The following is an 18,591-nucleotide window of genomic DNA, read 5'->3' on the forward strand; positions in this document are numbered from 1 at the left end:
GCTGGCGCACACACGCACACACGCCACACACGCACACACACACACACACACACACACACACACACAACACAGAGTAATATCAACATTACTCTTGTCTCTCCTCTCTTTCGTCTCTGGGTCAAAATGGAGGCATCACGAGTGAGTGCCACACAATAAAATGCACACTCTCACAGTCAAATTAACACTGAGGACTTTATTGTGTAACCAGAGTATTATATAAGCAGCTGTATTAAAAACCATCAATCACTATGTAAGGAGTTATAGGTACACAGTATGACTGTAAGGACAATCAGCGTTAAATCACTTAAAGTCGTCACTGTTAATTTAACGCTGCGAGTGTGTTGAGTTAAATTAACACCATACTCATGTTATTGAGTAGCCCAGGGCCGAGAAAATGAGAGAATTTTATATTATCCATATGCCTCTGACTGCAACATCTCTTAACACACACACACACACACACACACACACACACACACACACACCCACCCACACACACACACACACACACACACACACACACACACCACCCAGTCACATGGACTCTGTTGCCAGGGTGGAGAGGCCTTGTTTTCTTTATGTGCCTATTAATTCTTCCACATCAATAGTCAAAATTGAATAGAGATGATTAGGATTGTTATTATTATTATTATTATTATTATTATTATTATTATTATTATTATTATTAGATGTACTTATTTCAGTTTGAAATGGTGTTCTGGATGTTTTTAAGGTTTCTTTCTTTTCTCTGTTCATTTGAATTATTTTTCTTTTCTTTTTTAAATTGAATGAACAGGCTTTTGAACGAATGACACATCTGTTGCCATAGGAGACTTTTTTCACACTACTTAGCAGTAATAGAACTTCTCTTTGTTCATCTCTCTCTCACACTCTCTCTCTCTCTCTCTCTCTCTCTCTCTCTCTCTCACTCTCTCTCTCTCTCTCTCTCTCTCTGGTGTATATTCTGTCTATCGGCTCCAGCTGTTCCACTGCTGAGGTCACTTCCTTCTATTATAGTTACACTTCCTAACTCAGCAGCCAACGAGATCTTTACAGAACAACCTCGAACAACCAATGAGAATCTGCCCAGCTGTTTTAGAGGCCATAGGAAACACGGGAAGCTAACGGCAGCATTAGTACGTCCACATTGGAAACTGTGAAAAAACAAAGCCTGGATTGATACCGACGACGCATTAGGGTTATGGCTGGTCTAGGACCAGCAGAGATCTGTTAATCCATATTGGAAGGAAGTTTCAGTGGAAGGAATCGACTTAATCCGCATTTGTGAAACTGGCCATAGTCTTTTGAATAAACTTCATTAAAACTCTCAAGTGCCGTGCACACCAAGCACGATTACTATGTAGTTTTTAAAAAAAAATCATTCTAACTGAAGTGGTCGTAAACAATATAGTTTGGACCACTTTCCGAGCATTTTCTATGAATGATATAAACCTTGACGGCCCATCAAAATCCATCAGAAGGACATCTGGGATGCAAGTGATCTCGCTCACCCTATGAAAGCTGTGTTAATTACGGAGATAAGGCTACACATGCCATTACCTCAGGTAGGCTACTACTATCTCGCCTCCTTGTAATTAATAACCAGAGATAGATCATCCATAGATCCTATTGCCTGCGTTTTTCAGCACCACAGAAGCGGTGGATATCTCTCTACCTCTCTCCCGCTGCACAGCACGTTTACGGAACATTATCGTTCATCGGTGTGGGCGCTCGCATTAACTATCCTCGTTATAGTCCTACAGTAGTTATCGCGCTTGGTGTGAACGGCCCTTTATCCAATCAAAGAGACAGAAACACTGCCAGCTGTGGCTATGGTTACGGGCCACGCCCCCTGGTTTACATGCTAGTGACATGCGGTGCTACGAGTCATGAGGTCTGGAATTACCAGCATCAAATCATGTGTTGATATTCTGACACCTGTATCCATGTTGCATGACGATGGATACGAGACGATGTGTAGACACTTGTAGCCGTTGTTTCTAGTCGATGACTTGCCTCGTCAATATGTCACATTGACTGCAGCTGAGAAGATGGTCGAACCACAAAGGCAGCAAAAATCCTTTAAAAACACAAAATAAAGAGCAAAGAACAAAAAAAGAATAATACATACAAATACAATTCCAAGAACAAGGAATTGTGGTAAAAAACCAACCAACCCCATATGTAGCATACATATTTCCTAATATGGGTTTCTGCACAGCGACACAATCGCACCTCTTGGATTGGTCAGTGTAAGAGTTGGAGAGACTGGCCACAAGCTGTACACGCTTTAATGTGATTGGCCGGTTTTTGTCAGTCAAGACCTTACTTTATTGGCCACTAGGGGGCCAGGGGTCTGGGGGTCCTGTATAGATAGATAATGAATGTAAATACACTATATTCTATTTAGTAATGATTTTATTTTCCACATCTATATTATAGCAAAGTAGAAATGATATTATGGACATTATTAGACATTGTTATGATGTCATTCTGATGCCATATATGATAACTGTATGACTGGGACTATTTTTCATTGGCTAACGTCAACGCTTTGCCGTGTGAAATCTCACCATTAACCCTTTCCTCCTCTCCGTTACCCCCCCACCCACCCACCCACCACCACCACCTCCATCTTTGAACACTAATGTCTGTAAACTGAGGAGCCATAAAAAAATATCACAATGAAGAATGAAAAGATTATAATTACAGAGAGAGACTGTAATGAATAATGAAGATTTACAAAACAGAAGCCAGAGGATACAATAATGAAGATTTTATAAAACGTTGCAAAGAGGGGGAGAGTATAGACAAACGTGGACCTTTGATTGTGTTTAAAAAAATGCAGCAGAATCTTCAAATTGAATGCAGCTTGTTCTCCTCAATGACTGCCCGGATTAATCGTTTGCATGATTATTGGTTTAGATGATTGATCAGGTAGCATGGAGATGTGCATCATGGGAAGTGTAGTATTCATGTGTGGCAAAGCACAACTTCCGACACGCCGCCTAAAAAAACTGTAACTGCACAACTGAGGTGCAATGCAACAGTGGTTCTCCGAGTGGGGGGTCCAGGGACCCTCGAGGGCATTCCAAATGGACCCTTCACAGGTCCGTAACTCTGAGAGTGTACAGATGGAACCAAATGGACCCTTATGGGTCCATTTGGTTCCATCTGTACACTCTCAAGAGTTGTGGGGGTCCTTGAAAGAAAAAAGGAAAAAAAAGTTTGGGAACCACTACAATACAATACAACACAGACAGTCATGATGACAGCCTCAACCCCAGGCTCCGACAGCAGCAGATGGGGTGTCGTGTACTGTGCCTGTTTCCCCTGTTCAGGGGGCCACTTCACCCCTTTTGCAACCAGAACTTATTTTAATGATGTTTGGGAGACGAGAAACACTTTCTCTGGGTCAAAGTTGTCTGTGATGTCATGGACACTGTCACACTGGTCTCACTGCTGGATTACTACAATGACCATAATGCTTTGCTGCACTCACCCCACCTTGTGGAGAGGGGGGGGGGGGGGGGGGGCTGTCTTTTACTGAGACAACATGTAGTCTAGGAAGGAAGTGAGACCAGTGTCCATGACATATCATCACTGGCACTTTGAAATACTAAGTAAAAATATCTAAAAACACATATTACACACGTAAAAAAAAAACCCCAGGAAAGTGTTTCTTGTCTCCCAAACATCATTAAAATAAGATCTGGTTGCAAAAGGGGGTGAAGTGGCCCTTCAAGGCTATGTGTGTACGTGTGTTTTATTTTGTACGTTTTAACACAAGGAGCTGTAGGCGACCAACAGACTTGTTGACCAGTGTTAACAGCCCCACTGCCATGCCTGCCCTTCCGAGGCTCTAGGTGTCTCTCTCTCTCTCCTTTCTGCCTGCCTACCCTCCCAGCTCTATGGATGATTAAAACAAAAACAAAAAAAACAGAGCCATTTTCTATTGTTCAACAACTCGCTGTGTTCTCTCTCTACCTTTTTATGATTATGAATGATAACTCACAGACTGTACTTTTAAACTCACCTGTCACACGCTCCCTCTCTCTCTCTCTCTCTGGTCAATAAAACTGAGTTTCGACAGTGCCCCCTGCCGGCCGTCTCTTGCTTGTGATTCTTTCTCTCTGTCCTCCCTAACATTCCCCTACTTCTCGATTGGCTGCTTGGCGGTGAATCCCACACAGCTCGTCTCATTGCATCCATTCCTGACCCTCTGCCACTAACAAGACACTGCCGAGAACCTTCCTTCAGGCCTTCGGTCTCACCTTCTCTACAGGGAGTTCCAGCCAGGAGGTTTAATCCACTGACATTCTGAGAATAGCAACTGGATCAGGAATATTAACTTATCATCACCATTAACATCATTTGCATTATCCGTAGTTTTAACAGACGAATGGTGAAGAACAAACTGTCATTTAACCACTCATTTTGTATGTCATGTGTTAAAAAGAATAAACCTGCACACTCATCTGCCCCAATGTAATTTGGGTTTAACCTGATGAAGAGCCTTGGCTATAAATTACATTGGAGCAGAGCAGTGTTCGGGTTTATTCTTTTTCTTATGTCACTTTCCAACCCAGCACCTCAACTAAGTGATGTGCATATTCTATTCGTTAGTAATGGTGTTGCACATTGAAAGTAGCAGCTCTACAAGCTCCCAATGTGTCATAATAATGGTAGTGAACATTGAAAGTAGCAATTCAATTCAATCTTTATTTCAGACTCAGGGGAATACATATCACAATAAAAATCATAAATTAAAAAAAAAAGAATAGAGAAAGAAATAAGAGTTCCACCAAGTGTGCAGTGTGCCATTGTCTATAGGAGAACCTGATAGAACTATACGTATAGGGTTAGTTATGACATCAATGATGTCATTTACTGACTAGGACAGGGGTTCTCAACCCGTGGGTCGCGACCCCTCGGGGGGTCGCCAAATTATTTTGGGGGGTCCCCAAAATATTTTCACGATTTTTCAAAAATAGCAGACCTACAAGTTCATAGCGCGCCACTCGGTGGCGCGCTATGAGCTTGTAGATCTGCTATTTTTCAATAGCTAAATTATAACAATGCTTAAAACATCAAAAGGGGTTCCCGCCCAAAATGGTTTAAGGTTATTGTAGCAGTTAATTTATATTGGGGGTCGGGAGGGGGGCGGGGCGGGGGTCCCGAGACATTGCCAAAGCATTTCCGGGGGTCCCCGGCCAAAAACGTTGCGAACCCCTGGACTAGGAGATCTATAAGCTCCCAACGTGTCGCATCGAGACATGCCCAACATAGGATGCCAGGTTAAAGTGGTCAATAAAGCACTCATGACTGTCTCGGTTGGCGAAGAAAGGTTGTCAGCTAAAAGTCTAAAAAGTGTTTTAAGAATTCCTTAAACATCTTGGGTAGAAGGAGATTGAACAGTATGAAACGGTTAAAATCTTCAGTGTGAATGTATTCATTTGTAACTCAAGAGTGTAGCTACAAATGTAACGCATTTCTACACAAAATGAGCCGCTACGACATACATCCATATACCGGTACATACGTGTAGGCCTATCATTATTAGTAGTAGTATAGTCATCATTATCATAATTATATTTTAAATTATTTGAGATCTCATCATCTCAAGTGGTCCACAGATTTTCCACAGAGAATTCATACATTGACAAAATAGCCAATTTAATTTAACTGATAACAAACAAAACACACAACAGTAACAACAGATTATTACTGTGGGCTATACTCAAGTTGAACTTGACCGGGGGAACGGTGGCACAGTCCAATAGTGCTGTCGCCTCACAGCTAGAAGGTCCTGGGTTCGATTCCCGCTGGTGGCGTGTTCTCTCCTCCATGTCATCAGTGCCCATACCCGAGGTGGGGTTGGCGAAAGGGTCTTTCTGTGTGGAGTTTGCATGTTCTCCCTGTGTCCCCTAGGGTAGGTACCCTCACAAAAAACATGTAGTAATCCTAAACTGATGGAGGGGAAAGGAACTGGTCGGAATAACGTGTTCCTTCAACTTCCTTCCACGCGCTACGTCCGGCCGGGGAAACTCTCCCCTGTCAGGTGAAAAGAAGCAGCTTGGACTCCTCATCCATAGAAACAAGCATGAGGCCAGTCCGCTGCCCCCCCAGGTTGGCAGAGGAAGTGTAGCGCCCAAGATTACTATTAGATAATTGACACTGGGTGAAAAAAAGGGTTGCAAAATCTTCGGATAAACATTATTAGAGTTAAAAAGTTGAGACTTGAGACATACAGTAGGCTACTGTATTATTAGTTAATTACATCTACTGATGCATGCACTTGGACACATCGTCAGTGCTGTAAACCTGGGATCATTGGGTGTTTCTGGGTCTTACAACAGACACCCTCCTCCAGGTTTGATTGATTGATTGAAAATTTTATTAACAGTTTGCAGAATTACAGTACATTTCAAGCACAAACTCAATACAAAGGCTGTTAACTGTGAGTGGACGACCCAATTAAGCATTACACTTGTTTACAACAGGGTCCACCATGTTCAATTCATCAAAACATTTAGAGACGTACAAATAGACACTTCTATATAGACAAAGAACAGTACAGGAATTCATCATAATGGAGGTAAAAAGGGAAAAGAAACATATACAGTGAGGGGGAAAAGGGGGGGGGGGCGGTGGGGGGGGATTCAGATTTTACGGGGGCCAGTTTCGAATTGCAGCCATCCGTAGGTGCCCTTTGAGAGCGGTTTTGAAGGAGTCAAGGGATTCGCATGTCTTAATGACTGTTGGTAGGGCGTTCCACATTTTGGTGGCATAGGAGCGAAAAGAATTTAGTCCCTTGTTTGTGCCGAATCTGGGTTGAACATGATTCGTTGCACTCCCTCTGGTGTTGTGGGTGTGGACTTCGTTAACATTAAGGAAGTATCTACACAGGTACATGGGTATCTTGGTGGTAACCCGGCCATGGCTGATCAGACCCCGGCCTGTGTCCAAGTGGCATGCTACAGCCCCCACTGTCTCTGTCCTGTGTCCAAGTGGCATGCTACAGCCCCCACTGTCTCTGTCCTGTGTCCAAGTGGCATGCTACAGCCCCCACTGTCTCTGTCCTGTGTCCAAGTGGCATGCTACAGCCCCCACTGTCTCTGTCCTGTGTCCAAGTGGCATGCTACAGCCCCCACTGTCTCCTGCAGGACTAAGAGACAGTCAATGGGGATGATGGTTGATGAGATTACAGTAGTACAGTTATCACTATTGAAAACAGCAAATGGAAAAAAAAAACTTTCAATGGATCCAGTGTAGATTGATGTTGTCACACATGCTTGTTAATACTTTTGATCATTGGTTAAATATTTATAAAACCCACAGACAGACAGACATTACCTGCTCTCCCTGTTTTTATAGGCAGAAATCCAATTGTGTGAGGCGTGGTGAGCATGTAGATCGGCTATTTTAGCAACTTTTGCACGACACATGGTGAAGTCTGCAAGCAGTGAGGAAAACTAAGCATACCTGTCTAGTATTTCTACGACAATAGACAGCAGACACACATGCATACAGGAAGTAGAGATCAAATGGTACAGGAAGTAGTGATCAAAGATCCTCAGTACACCAAGATTAGCCAATCCCATGCCAGAAGAACCTTAATTAGTATCATTCATTGGAAGCACCTGAGAAGGAAGTCACACTACACAAATTAACACAACTACAGTATGTCAATATGGCTGTGGAACAAGATCTATTTCTCAGTTGTTCACAGTACAAGGTTAATCACCATCACAGAACAGCCATGTGTGTAATCTGTGTATGAGTATAGCCAACTGTGTGAAAGTGCAGGCATTTTAATCATACACATCCCCAGGCCTGCATGAATAAAAATGATAAGCAAAGAATGGGAATCATGAATAATACAGTTTGTGAATACACGCTTAGCTATCTCACTATACTGGTGTACACCCTTCAAGTTTGAGTAGTTAAAACACCCCCGGTCAATCACAATCTATAATGTATAAATATTATTCAAAAAGGAACATGAAATGCACACCTATTCACCTAAACAATAGTGTTAATATAAACCCTTCAACACTCCTTTGGTCTTAGGGTAGGTACCCTCACAAAGATCATGCAGTAATCCTGGTCTCTAAACTACCTTCCCCTGGCCAGCCAGGGTGCCTGATGGAGGGGAAAGGAACTGGTCAGAATAATATGTTCCTTCCACGCGCTACGTCCGGCCCGGGGAAACTCCCCCCTGCCAGGTGAAAAGAAGCAGCTTGGACTCCTCATGCATAGAAGGAAGCATGAGGCCAGTCCGCTGCCCGCTGCCCCCCCAGGTTGGCAGAGGAAGTGTAGCCCCCATGGTTACATTAGATAATTGACAGTGGGTGAAAAAATGGGTTGCAAAATCGTGGGATAAAAACTATTTAAAAAATAAAACACTCCTTTGGTCTTGCTGTGAGGCACAGACACTAGAACCTTTTATACGTTGTAAATTATAATTGGTGAAACACTACATTTTAACACAATACATAATACATTTACATACTAAAACCTTTACACAGTTTATGAGCCCAAATTTGTTGAATTTGAGCTGCATGTGCACCATGCAGATAATTAAAGCCATTTGACAAAGCTCTGTTATTTGTTCAAATCAGATTACAGTCATTTTGATCTGATATGATTTGATTTACTGACGTTAAGTTTGAAAGAAAACACATAATATAGACATGCTTCTCAAAAAGAGAGACAAAACAACAATGAACACTGGGCATCTGTACTGTCTACATGAGCGTGACCATGCTATTCTGCAACATTTTCTAAAAAGCCATGATTTGCCCATTTCTTCATTTAGGTTACACTATACTGCTGCCGAATAGACAGACGGTCAGACAGACCGACACAGACAGTAGTCGTGGTTCTCATTCAAACGTTTTTATTTCAAGGACCCCCAGTTTGGTAAGGTCACGGACCCCCATAACTCAGAGTGTACATCAAGGGGCCAGTGAGGCTATTCAACGTTGAAGCTCTGGGCCCTAGTGGTAGGAGGAGGGACTACAGGCAGACCCGTGGATTCATGACCGGGAAACCCCGTGCAGCTGGGCTTTAACATTGAGCGCTCGGTTGCACTTCTGCATTTGACCACCAAAATTTGGTGGTCAAATGCGGAAGTAGACGTTCTGAGACGGTACTTCCGGCAGTCTTCCGGGTGCTTCAAAACGCCACTGAGCAACTTCCACTGACATGAATAGCTGGGGGGGGCGGAGCTTCGCGCCAGTACAGTCTCTATCCTTTTATATACTCTATGGTGTACATGGACCTAACGGTAAGATTCCATTCGGTTTCTAACTATCAACCATTTGACCCTGGCGGTCCCTGCACCCCAGTTTGAGAACCACTGGTGTACAGAGCCTTGTCATTTTGCTCCGCGTGATCTAAACTAAGCGAACTCTGACTCACACTTCTGAGGAAGTGTGTGTGTCTGTGTGATGACAAATGATCATAATGGAAATGTCATGACAACCAATAACTGAAAAGATACTGTAACTAGCAATAGGCCAAACACATACACCATGCATACATGCACACACACACATAGGACACATGCGCACACACAGCACACAGGATGGGCGTGTTCTCTGGGCTAATAAACACTAATTGATTTATCTGCAGACAATAGAAGGCTGGTCACATACAGTACTGTATGTACATACAGTTGTGATTCACGCACACGTCACACACACACACACACTGCAATATACCGCTTCTAAACATGATGTGCGCTGCTGGTTGACAATATATCATCAGTGGTACTCCAAGTGAGGTCCGGGGACCCCCAGGGGTCCTTGAGAAGGTTCCTGGGGGTCCCCAGCTAATGTAGCATAAAATATCTGTTTAACCACTTTAACCTTATTTTATACACCGGGGGAGAGATACAGAGAGTGTGACAATGAGAAAGAAAGAGAGCTGGCAGAGATTCTCAGGTCCTTAAGGGGGTTCCATGGGGTTCACAGAAAAGATTGTTCATTTATCATCAAAATCATTTTTGACTACTTTAACCGTATTATATACATCGGCTGTGTGAAATGAGTCGATCTACAAGCACACAACTGCTATTTCCCCCCCCCCCCCAAAAAAAACTGTTGTATCTATCTGTTCCCTAGTACAAAACAAATTCAGATGGGGGTGGCCAAATACATAGCAATTTTGACCTTGACATGAAAACGTTTGAGAACCACAGAGAGACAGAGGGAGAGTTTGTGAGTGTGTGGGTATCAGAATGCTTTGATTGTGACAGTAATTATGATGCTAATAATAGTGCAAAATTGAATCCATCATGACAATTATGAGAATGATGATGATATCTGTTTCTGTTACAGGATACAGACAAACACCAAGGGTTGCCATGGCTACAGGGAATGGACATCAAACGACCGTTCCTGTCAAACATCCACACACTGCCATGGTGAGTGTGTGTGGGGTTTTGTGCACATGTGTGTCAGTGAATGCATGTACAGTATGCGTGTGTGTGTGTGTGTGTGTGTGTGTGTGTGTGCGTGCGTGCGTGCGTGCGTGCGTGCGTGCGTGCGTGCGTGCGTGCGTGCGTGCGTGTGTGTGTGCGTGCGTGCTCTATGCAGGTCTACTCTACAGTACATATCAGCTGTGCGTTCATAGTGAATAAAGGGTGTGTGCTGTGTGACATCCGTTGGGAAAAGGGGGACATGACTGAAATGCCATTCGGTCTCACTGTTTCCTCCTAATCAGACATTGCTCATTGTCGGTGCGGTGCTGCTTGCTTTATCGTGGTGGGTACCATTGCTCCCGTTTGTCACGGAACGTAATTGTTCTGGAGGGTTCTGAGTTTGTTATTGTCCCCTCTGGGGGGGAAAAAAGAAATGCTTCCATGCACAGCTTTGAACGGCTGACGCTCGTCACTGACAGACAGTCCTCACAGTGGGCTGAAAAAGAGTTGGAGAGAGTTGCGTTTGCCCAAAACACAAGATAACTTAACTATATTTGTTTTCAATATTATAATGTTAGACAGTTCTGTTTACACATGTCTTTATTCTAGACTGCATACAGTATATAAGTACTAGTAGGCTATATACTTTTTGTTGCTAATTCACTCCTACTGGCAATGAAAAGTATATTTCTCATGCCAATAAAACCCATTTGAATTGATATGAATAGAATTAGATCTTTTCCGAAAGTAAGCTAGCTAGTGTTATAGTTGTTTGACATCAGTGCAAGTTGAAAATCTCCATTATGTGCATTTGACACTGTTTCTGTTCCTCTATATTGCATGTTTATCTCCATATATGTGCATTTGACTCCATATACAGTATTTGACATGGGAATTTGCGTCCATATGTGCATTTGACAGGGGGCTCTGGCCCCCAAGGGTCGCGGCACGATCCACCAAGCCACCCACGGACCCGGTTCCGTGGCCGACCCACGGGTTAGGCAATTTTAGTATAGGATGTCCATATCGGTCAGCTTTGGACAACCGGCAATCCAACTGAGTTCATGCCAAGCATCGCACCCTTGATGATACACAGTTTGAAGTCGATCGGTCGGGAGGTTCTCCTCCAAATACGCAAATGACATGACACAGAGATTTTGTAGAAAGAAGACATGTATTCTTTCTATATATATTCTTTCATATATGTAAATTGTCATTGGACCAGGGACCCCTGGTAGGCCCCTGGACACTGGCCCTATTTGCCCGGCCAGTCTGTCACTCGCCCATGGTTGTCGCGTCTGCTAAAAACATTTAAACCATGCCAGGCGCACTGTCAGAAGGGGAATAGAGGGCAGGCCCATGAGGACGCCCGAGCGAGCCAGTAGGCAAGTGAGTGTCCGATGCCATTATGCCAAGCGGCAAGCACGCTGGGCAAGACCTAAGCTTTCATTTTTTTTGGACGGAATTTGCATGATTTTGGCGGAAGTACCGCTCAAGGAAATGATGTGTGTTGTGATTTTTGGTTGAAGAAATATCGTATCGGGGGAAATACATCTGCCGGATGTTCCGGCCCGACACTTCCGCTGATACACTCTCTGCTTTAGGTTGTGACCAGGCTTTTCTCCTCGCAGATGAGTAAGGCATGGGACCGAGGCTAAGCGGCAAGCGGTGCTCGTCAAAGTGCAACTCGGCAGGGAGCTCTGTCTCGTCATATGATACGTGTGCAGCAGCGCTCAAATATGTCCCAACTCATCACATCTGGCTTTGATGCAACCAGGGTGAAAATACGTTGGTCCTTGTGTCCCTATTCTTCTGCCCTTATATGTCATATAGGGCAGTAGTTCTCAAACATTTCCGTGTCAACCCAAGGACCCAAAAATTGAAATATGTTTGGTCATGGACCCTCCTCTGAATAGGTTTTGTGCCAGGGACCCCAAGAATAGGGGGAGAGAAAAAATGTACAAAAAAGATTTTAGGGTTCAACTTAAGTGGGGTATAATAGGCAGCCAGCTAGGCTACTTGTGTGAAAAGGTGCTACTTTCCACCACCACTGGTTGTAAAGGGGGGAGTTACGGGGGGGTCAGATTGTTGAATAGAGCACAGTGCTGCCAGTAACCTGATCGGACGGGTCGAGTCTCATTGTGCTTGGCCTGGCGCTGCGCGGGGCGGCTCGCTCTCTCCTGATTGCTCTGGAACGGGACAGAAGTGAACACAACGGGACCTCTCAGCCCTGCATTATTCAACACGCGTGCCGGTGCCTCGAAAGAGGAGGAGAGGGAGGGGGGAAAGAGAGAGAGAGAGAGAGAGAGAGACCCCGTCTCTGTTCCGCGCGAGATAATAGAGGAGGAAGGAACTGGAACCTGGAAAAGCTCGTGCTTAAAAAAACGGGGGGGAAAAAAACAACCCCATCTCCTCCTACCCCCCCCAAAAAAAGAGTGTTGTGTCGTCACGGCCCTGCGAAACTCACGCGCCCGCCTCGCGGACAGTGCAACCCAACCAACCAACGGCATTTTTTTAGGCTCGCCCGTCCGTCTGACCGTTCCTGTTCCTGAGCAGCATGCGGCGCTTTATCCTGCGGTATAATAATTCTAATTAATAAAAAAAAAAATACAATACCTGCCAGTTGCCACGTTACTGCTGCGTTACTGCACGTCCCAGCCAGCCGGCCAGGAAGGATCGAGTCCCAGCCAGGAGGAAGGGGTTGGTCGGCCGGTGCTGTCTTTACACAGGTAGATCAATAAAGTTATTATAATAAATGTAGGCACAGCTGCCTGCTACAGCGGGTATCATCACTGCTGTCAGGTTATTATTAGTGTGGTGTCAGATATTGTTGTTGTTGTTTTATTTCTATAATAATGACCACAGCCTGGTTCAAGACAGAGGAGAGGAAGGTCTGCACAGTCCATTCGTAATGTAATTTGCATGCGTGATGACCTGCTATATGTTGTAAGGCGCTACATGCGCAAATTATGCACACGCAGTGTCGCAGGCTTGTTAGTCGTTAGGCTAATGAATGAATAGGGCTGGTGGTTAGTGACCTCATTAGTGAGCTGTCCGTCAAACGGAGCTGTCTCTTCTGACAGAGTTGACCAAGCGAGGTCAGTAGAACACACTGCTGCTGCAGTAGTAGTAGTCTAGACTATCTATCTATCTATCTATCTATCTATCTATCTATCTATCTATCTATCTATCTATCTATCTATCTATCTATCTATCTATCTATCTATCTATCTATCTATCTATCTATCTGTCTATTTGTCTAACGGTCTAACGGTCTGTCTGTCTGTCTGTCTGTCTGGACTTCTCTCATTCTCTCCTCTGCAGTAACAATGTAACCTACATGAAGAAATGACCTTAACCTGATTTTAATAAATAACATATGGCCTATATCTAGTCTAGACAAGACAGTCAGGATGGCTGTGTGCTATCTATCTATCTATCTATCTATCTATCTATCTATCTATCTATCTATCTATCTATCTATCTATCTATCTATCTATCTATCTGTATTACTGTCTGTCTGTATCTGTCTGCGTAACTGCAGAATAAAGTAAGGCTACAACTTTTGGGGGTTGTAGAAAAGGCAAACAACAAGTTAAAAACCTTTCGCAGCAATGTGTTGTGTACAGAATATGAAGGGGGGATGACGAAAAAACATCACATGGATGCACCTGGGACGTATGTATCCTCAGTGATGTATCCCAAGGTCATCTGGGTTTCGGGCCTCTCGAACATCATACCCCTCACTCAGGCGACCCAGCCGGGGTGATCAAGTCCCGACTTACGTCCCAGTAGCTACCCTCAATCAGTCCCATTTGGGAAAGACCAGGGCCACAGAATCCGTTGCTCTGGACCTACTCTGCCGGTACTGGGAGGTAGATTAATCTGGCGTGTGGAAGGACTAGGCTCTGTGGGTTGACTCCTGTCCGAGCCCCTCCTACGTCTCACCAGGTCCACTCCTGCTCTCACCAGGTCCAGGACCTGTGCGTTGCACCAGACTCCCAGCACCAGACACTTCATTCAGTTGTGGTGGATTCTTGAGCCGAAATGGTTCTGCAGGCTCCACCTGGGCAACGGTGGTGCTGCAGGCTCCACTTGCGGCTTGAATGGCCCTCCTAAAGGCCTCACGTGGGTTTTTTGGGCTTCCTCCTCACGGAAGAGAAAGACACGGGCTTTGATTTAGAATATGCTTTATATATAGAATATGCAATAATAAAGAGTACAGTGCATATATGATAAAGACAAAGTACAATAATGTACAATAACAATCAAATATGTGCAGGGGGTTTTGTCCCAAGACGTCGTATGCTCTGTTGTGAGCAGAAAGGATTGTCGCAGATCAAACACAGTTTTGATTCGCTTTTTGTTGTTTCCTTGTTCAGGGCTCTGACAGCCTCAGGGGAAAGACATCTCTTGCTGTGAGACTTGTGAGTGTTGAGCCTTGAGCTTTGAGATGCATCATTTGAATTTGGCTGTCCGCATCTGCCGGGCTGATTTGTCCTTCAGATTCAGAACCTTTTTGCTCTGCTCGAGCGCCTGCTATATCGTACTGTATGAGTCCTGCAAGGCCGGGAGGGACCTGTGGTGGGGCCGGTGGGGCACTTGGCCAACCACCACCTTCTGCAGGGCTCGCAGATCCTGGGAGGAGCGATTTCCATACCAGAGGGCGGTGGTCGCCCCTGCTATGCCAGACTACTTGAGTGGTAGAAGAGTAAAAGGATTTCAGGACCTTCTCTTGAGTCCTTGTATGTATGTATGTATCCCTCAACTGTCTGAGGTGATATAGGTTTGGTAGCCTTCTTTGCGATAGACTCTGTGTGCAAGTAAAAACATTTTTGGATAGTTCAAATAGTTCAAATATCTACAGTAGAAGCTCACAATGTGTCGATGTAGATCGGCTATTTTGAAAAATGAAAAATGTTTTTCAAAATTGCGGAATAGTTGAACACACAAACATGCACGCACACACGCGCACACACACACACACACACACACACACACACACACACACACACACACACACACACACACACACACACACACACACACACACACTGGAAGAGATAATGATAGAATAGTCCGAAAATAGATATGAATCACAATAGTATGACACTATTACATGACGCAGTGCATTGAACAGTATCTTTTTTTCAATAGCTGCTTCCAGACACCAAACGTCTCTTTGCTTATAGAGTTATATATAAATAGACGTCACCGGATTTCTCCTCTCATCCACTTGCATTGAGTTGCTCACCCTGCATGAGGCGTTCTTCCGGGTTGGAAACAGTGCATTCTGGGATTGCTTATGGGCCATACGTGAACGCGCTGGGCCGTTGACTATCATTGCGCACGTTCACGTATGAAACATAGCGTTCGCGTATGGAGCATGGCACGTGAACGCGCACGATGCATAGTGCCTGGCCCATAGCTGGCCCAAAGTGCAATACCACTTTCGGCCACTGTATTTTTCGCCTCAGGGTTTCGTCTCGGTGACGTCTCTATTATATTTATACTCGAGGCTTTAACCTGCCTGTCAACATCAGGGACCGGTTTCTGGGCAGTTGACATTTTCATGATGTCATTTAGATGTCTGTGTGCTGCAAGGGCAGTTTGACATTGTTAATGTTCGTTATGGAGAATGCCTACTCACAGATACATTGTCCTGAGGATCCAAAGGTATCTTTCTTGGGTTACATCGGTCCCAGGTATTGATAGAACGCATTCCAGACCCACAGGCCCTATTTTCGCCAGTGCCTTACCCGTTATCCCTAAACTTCTTTTAGGGATGATTTTGAAAAGCATTTTTGAATAGTTCAAATAGCCGATCTACAAGCTCACAACGTGTCGATGTATATCGGCTAGTTGAACAATTTTAAAATGTTTTTCAAAATAGTAAAAAAAAGGGGACAAGGTTGTAACAAAAATAGTCTCAAATTCAAATGTCAAAGCTTAGTTTAGTTTAGTTCCATTTGGAGATCGTCTAGCACAGCTGATGCTGCATTGACAGCAAACAGCGATCGAGAGAGCGAAAATCCCTCCTCGAGCTGAGACATATTTTGTCCATGTTGTAATTATTCCCATGAGCAACACGAACACGCACAGTCTGCAAAGAGGGGAAATGAAATGGGTTGTTCTGGGATAGTTGCATCTCCCACAGGCCTAATTTTACTTGAAAGGCATGAATGGTGGCACACTATTCCGCAACAACTTTGTTGTGACCTTGCATGTTAACATTCTGTAACATTCACTCTGTTATATCCGCAAGAAGCTAGTCTGGGTCAGTCAACTTGATTGATCCAGTGAATGTCACATTTTTGTTGTCCTACATTCGCTCTCTGTATGTAGTAGGATGTACTACTCCGCAAGAGGCAATGCAAGGCGGAAGGCAGTTTACCGTAGGTTGGTCTCCAAACGGTTACAGCAACAATGTTGCCCAATAAATATGACACTGATCGGCGTAGTTGTTTGCGCGACGATTATCTGCTGACGGGCGGACAGACAGACAGACAGACAAGACAGACAGACAGACAAGACAGACAGACAGACTGTTGCTGAATTGCAATAATGACACTAGAAACCAACCCAGAAGTACAGTAATTACGGCCACCGGCTATACATGCGAAGTCTCTGCTTCTTATAGATGGCCAAGAATAGCAGACAGGAGGCAGGTTAGATAATAATGAAGATACATGGTGCTACTGTATGTCAGTGCTTCCCTCCACCTCCCACTGGATATGGGACCCAGTGTGCAGGTTAGAAAGCATTAGGTTTTGTGTGTGCGTGTGTGTGTGTGAGTGCGTGCGTGCATGAGTGTGTGCGTGCGTGCGTGCGTGTGTGGGTATGAGAGTTGAGTATGAGAACAGAGAATCAACAATGCTATCATTTATGCCTTCCTCTGTCAAACCTCTTCCTTGAAAACACATACGCACGCACGCACACACACACACACACACACACATACACACACACACACACACACACACACACACCGTTATAGAACAGTAAAGTGGTTTGATGACAACAAAGCGTATCAAGTCCAGGGCGAGGAGGGTGTGATGAGGGGCATCATGTCCTGGTGGAGGAGGCGACGGGGTCAAAAAGAGTCAAGCTTTTATTTATACTTTGTCACAGAATTGCTTTCAAAAAGTGTCGCTTAACAAAAACGATTATATTTGTACGCTCTCAGGGATTTCAAATAGATAGTAGGATACACAGCATTTTACTGTGTCGAACCTCTGATCGATCTAAAAGAAATGTATACGGACGGTGATATTTTACCTATTTCTGCCTTCCTCTTTTTCATTTATGTTGAACCACATGAACCCTTAGCATCCCTATTCTGGGGTGAACATTTCACTCTATTTGTAACTGTTTAACTCTGTTTTAAAGTTGATGTAATTCTATTTTAATTCTATGTTTTATGTAATTAATGTCAAACCAAGCAATCAGACGTGAGAGCCAGAAAAACATATAACAATAAACCAAACAACTTCCAGTCTTCCAGCATTAGATGCACAATGCAGCACAAAGTATGACATAACATTCTACAGGTGTAAGAGAGTGAGCCTCCACTCCTTTTTTTTTTTTTTTTTTCTTTTCAGTTGAAACTGTATAATTACGTATACATTGGCTTTATGTCAGTTAACACAGTAAACGTACTTTACTTTAAAACTTAATTTAACTCTGAAGAGTGCAAGCGTGTACACTCTGGGAAGGAGGTGAATGTGGGAGTAATGGAAAACAGATAGGGCGAAGGAGTGTGTGTGTGTGTGTGTGTGTGTGTGTGTGTGTGTGTGTGTGTGTGTGTGTGTGTGTGTGTGTGTGTGTGTGTGTGTGTGTGTGTGTGTGTGTGTGTGTGTGTGTGTGTGTGTGTGTGTGTGTGTGTGTGTGTGTGTGTGTGTGTGTGTGTGCGTGCGTGCGTGCGTGCGTGCGTGCGTGCGTGCGTGCGTGCGTGCGTGTCTGTGTGTGCGTGCATGTGTGTGTCGGGGGTGCGGTAGGAAGAGAGGATATTAGTAGGAAATCTGTTCTGTCTCACATCAGGGCTGGAAGTGTTGTTGACATTAAGCAGCCAATGGGCTTTGAATGGCTGATCGGTTGATGGCTGTTTTCCAGGAAGTGAGTGCTGCTCTGCCCTGTGTTATTGGATGAGTCCTAAACATTAT

At 44.3% G+C, this 18,591-nt stretch overlaps 2 protein-coding genes across 2 annotated transcripts in view; both read left to right on the forward strand.

Annotated features, from left to right (window-relative positions):
* The window catches only part of kiaa1958 (KIAA1958 ortholog), a 218,481-nt gene that overhangs the window by 133,039 nt on the left and 66,851 nt on the right, over positions 1-18,591 (forward strand). The window lies entirely within an intron of this gene.
* Positions 1-18,591, forward strand: part of palm2akap2 (PALM2 and AKAP2 fusion) — a 158,777-nt gene that overhangs the window by 92,328 nt on the left and 47,858 nt on the right. The window contains exon 10 of the mRNA XM_079523956.1: positions 10,347-10,432. Coding sequence (XP_079380082.1) covers positions 10,347-10,432 — 86 coding nt within the window. The remainder of the gene's footprint in view (positions 1-10,346; positions 10,433-18,591) is intronic.

Source organism: Electrona antarctica, assembly GCF_951216825.1.
Source record: "Electrona antarctica genome assembly, chromosome: 16".
NCBI lineage: Eukaryota > Metazoa > Chordata > Actinopteri > Myctophiformes > Myctophidae > Electrona > Electrona antarctica.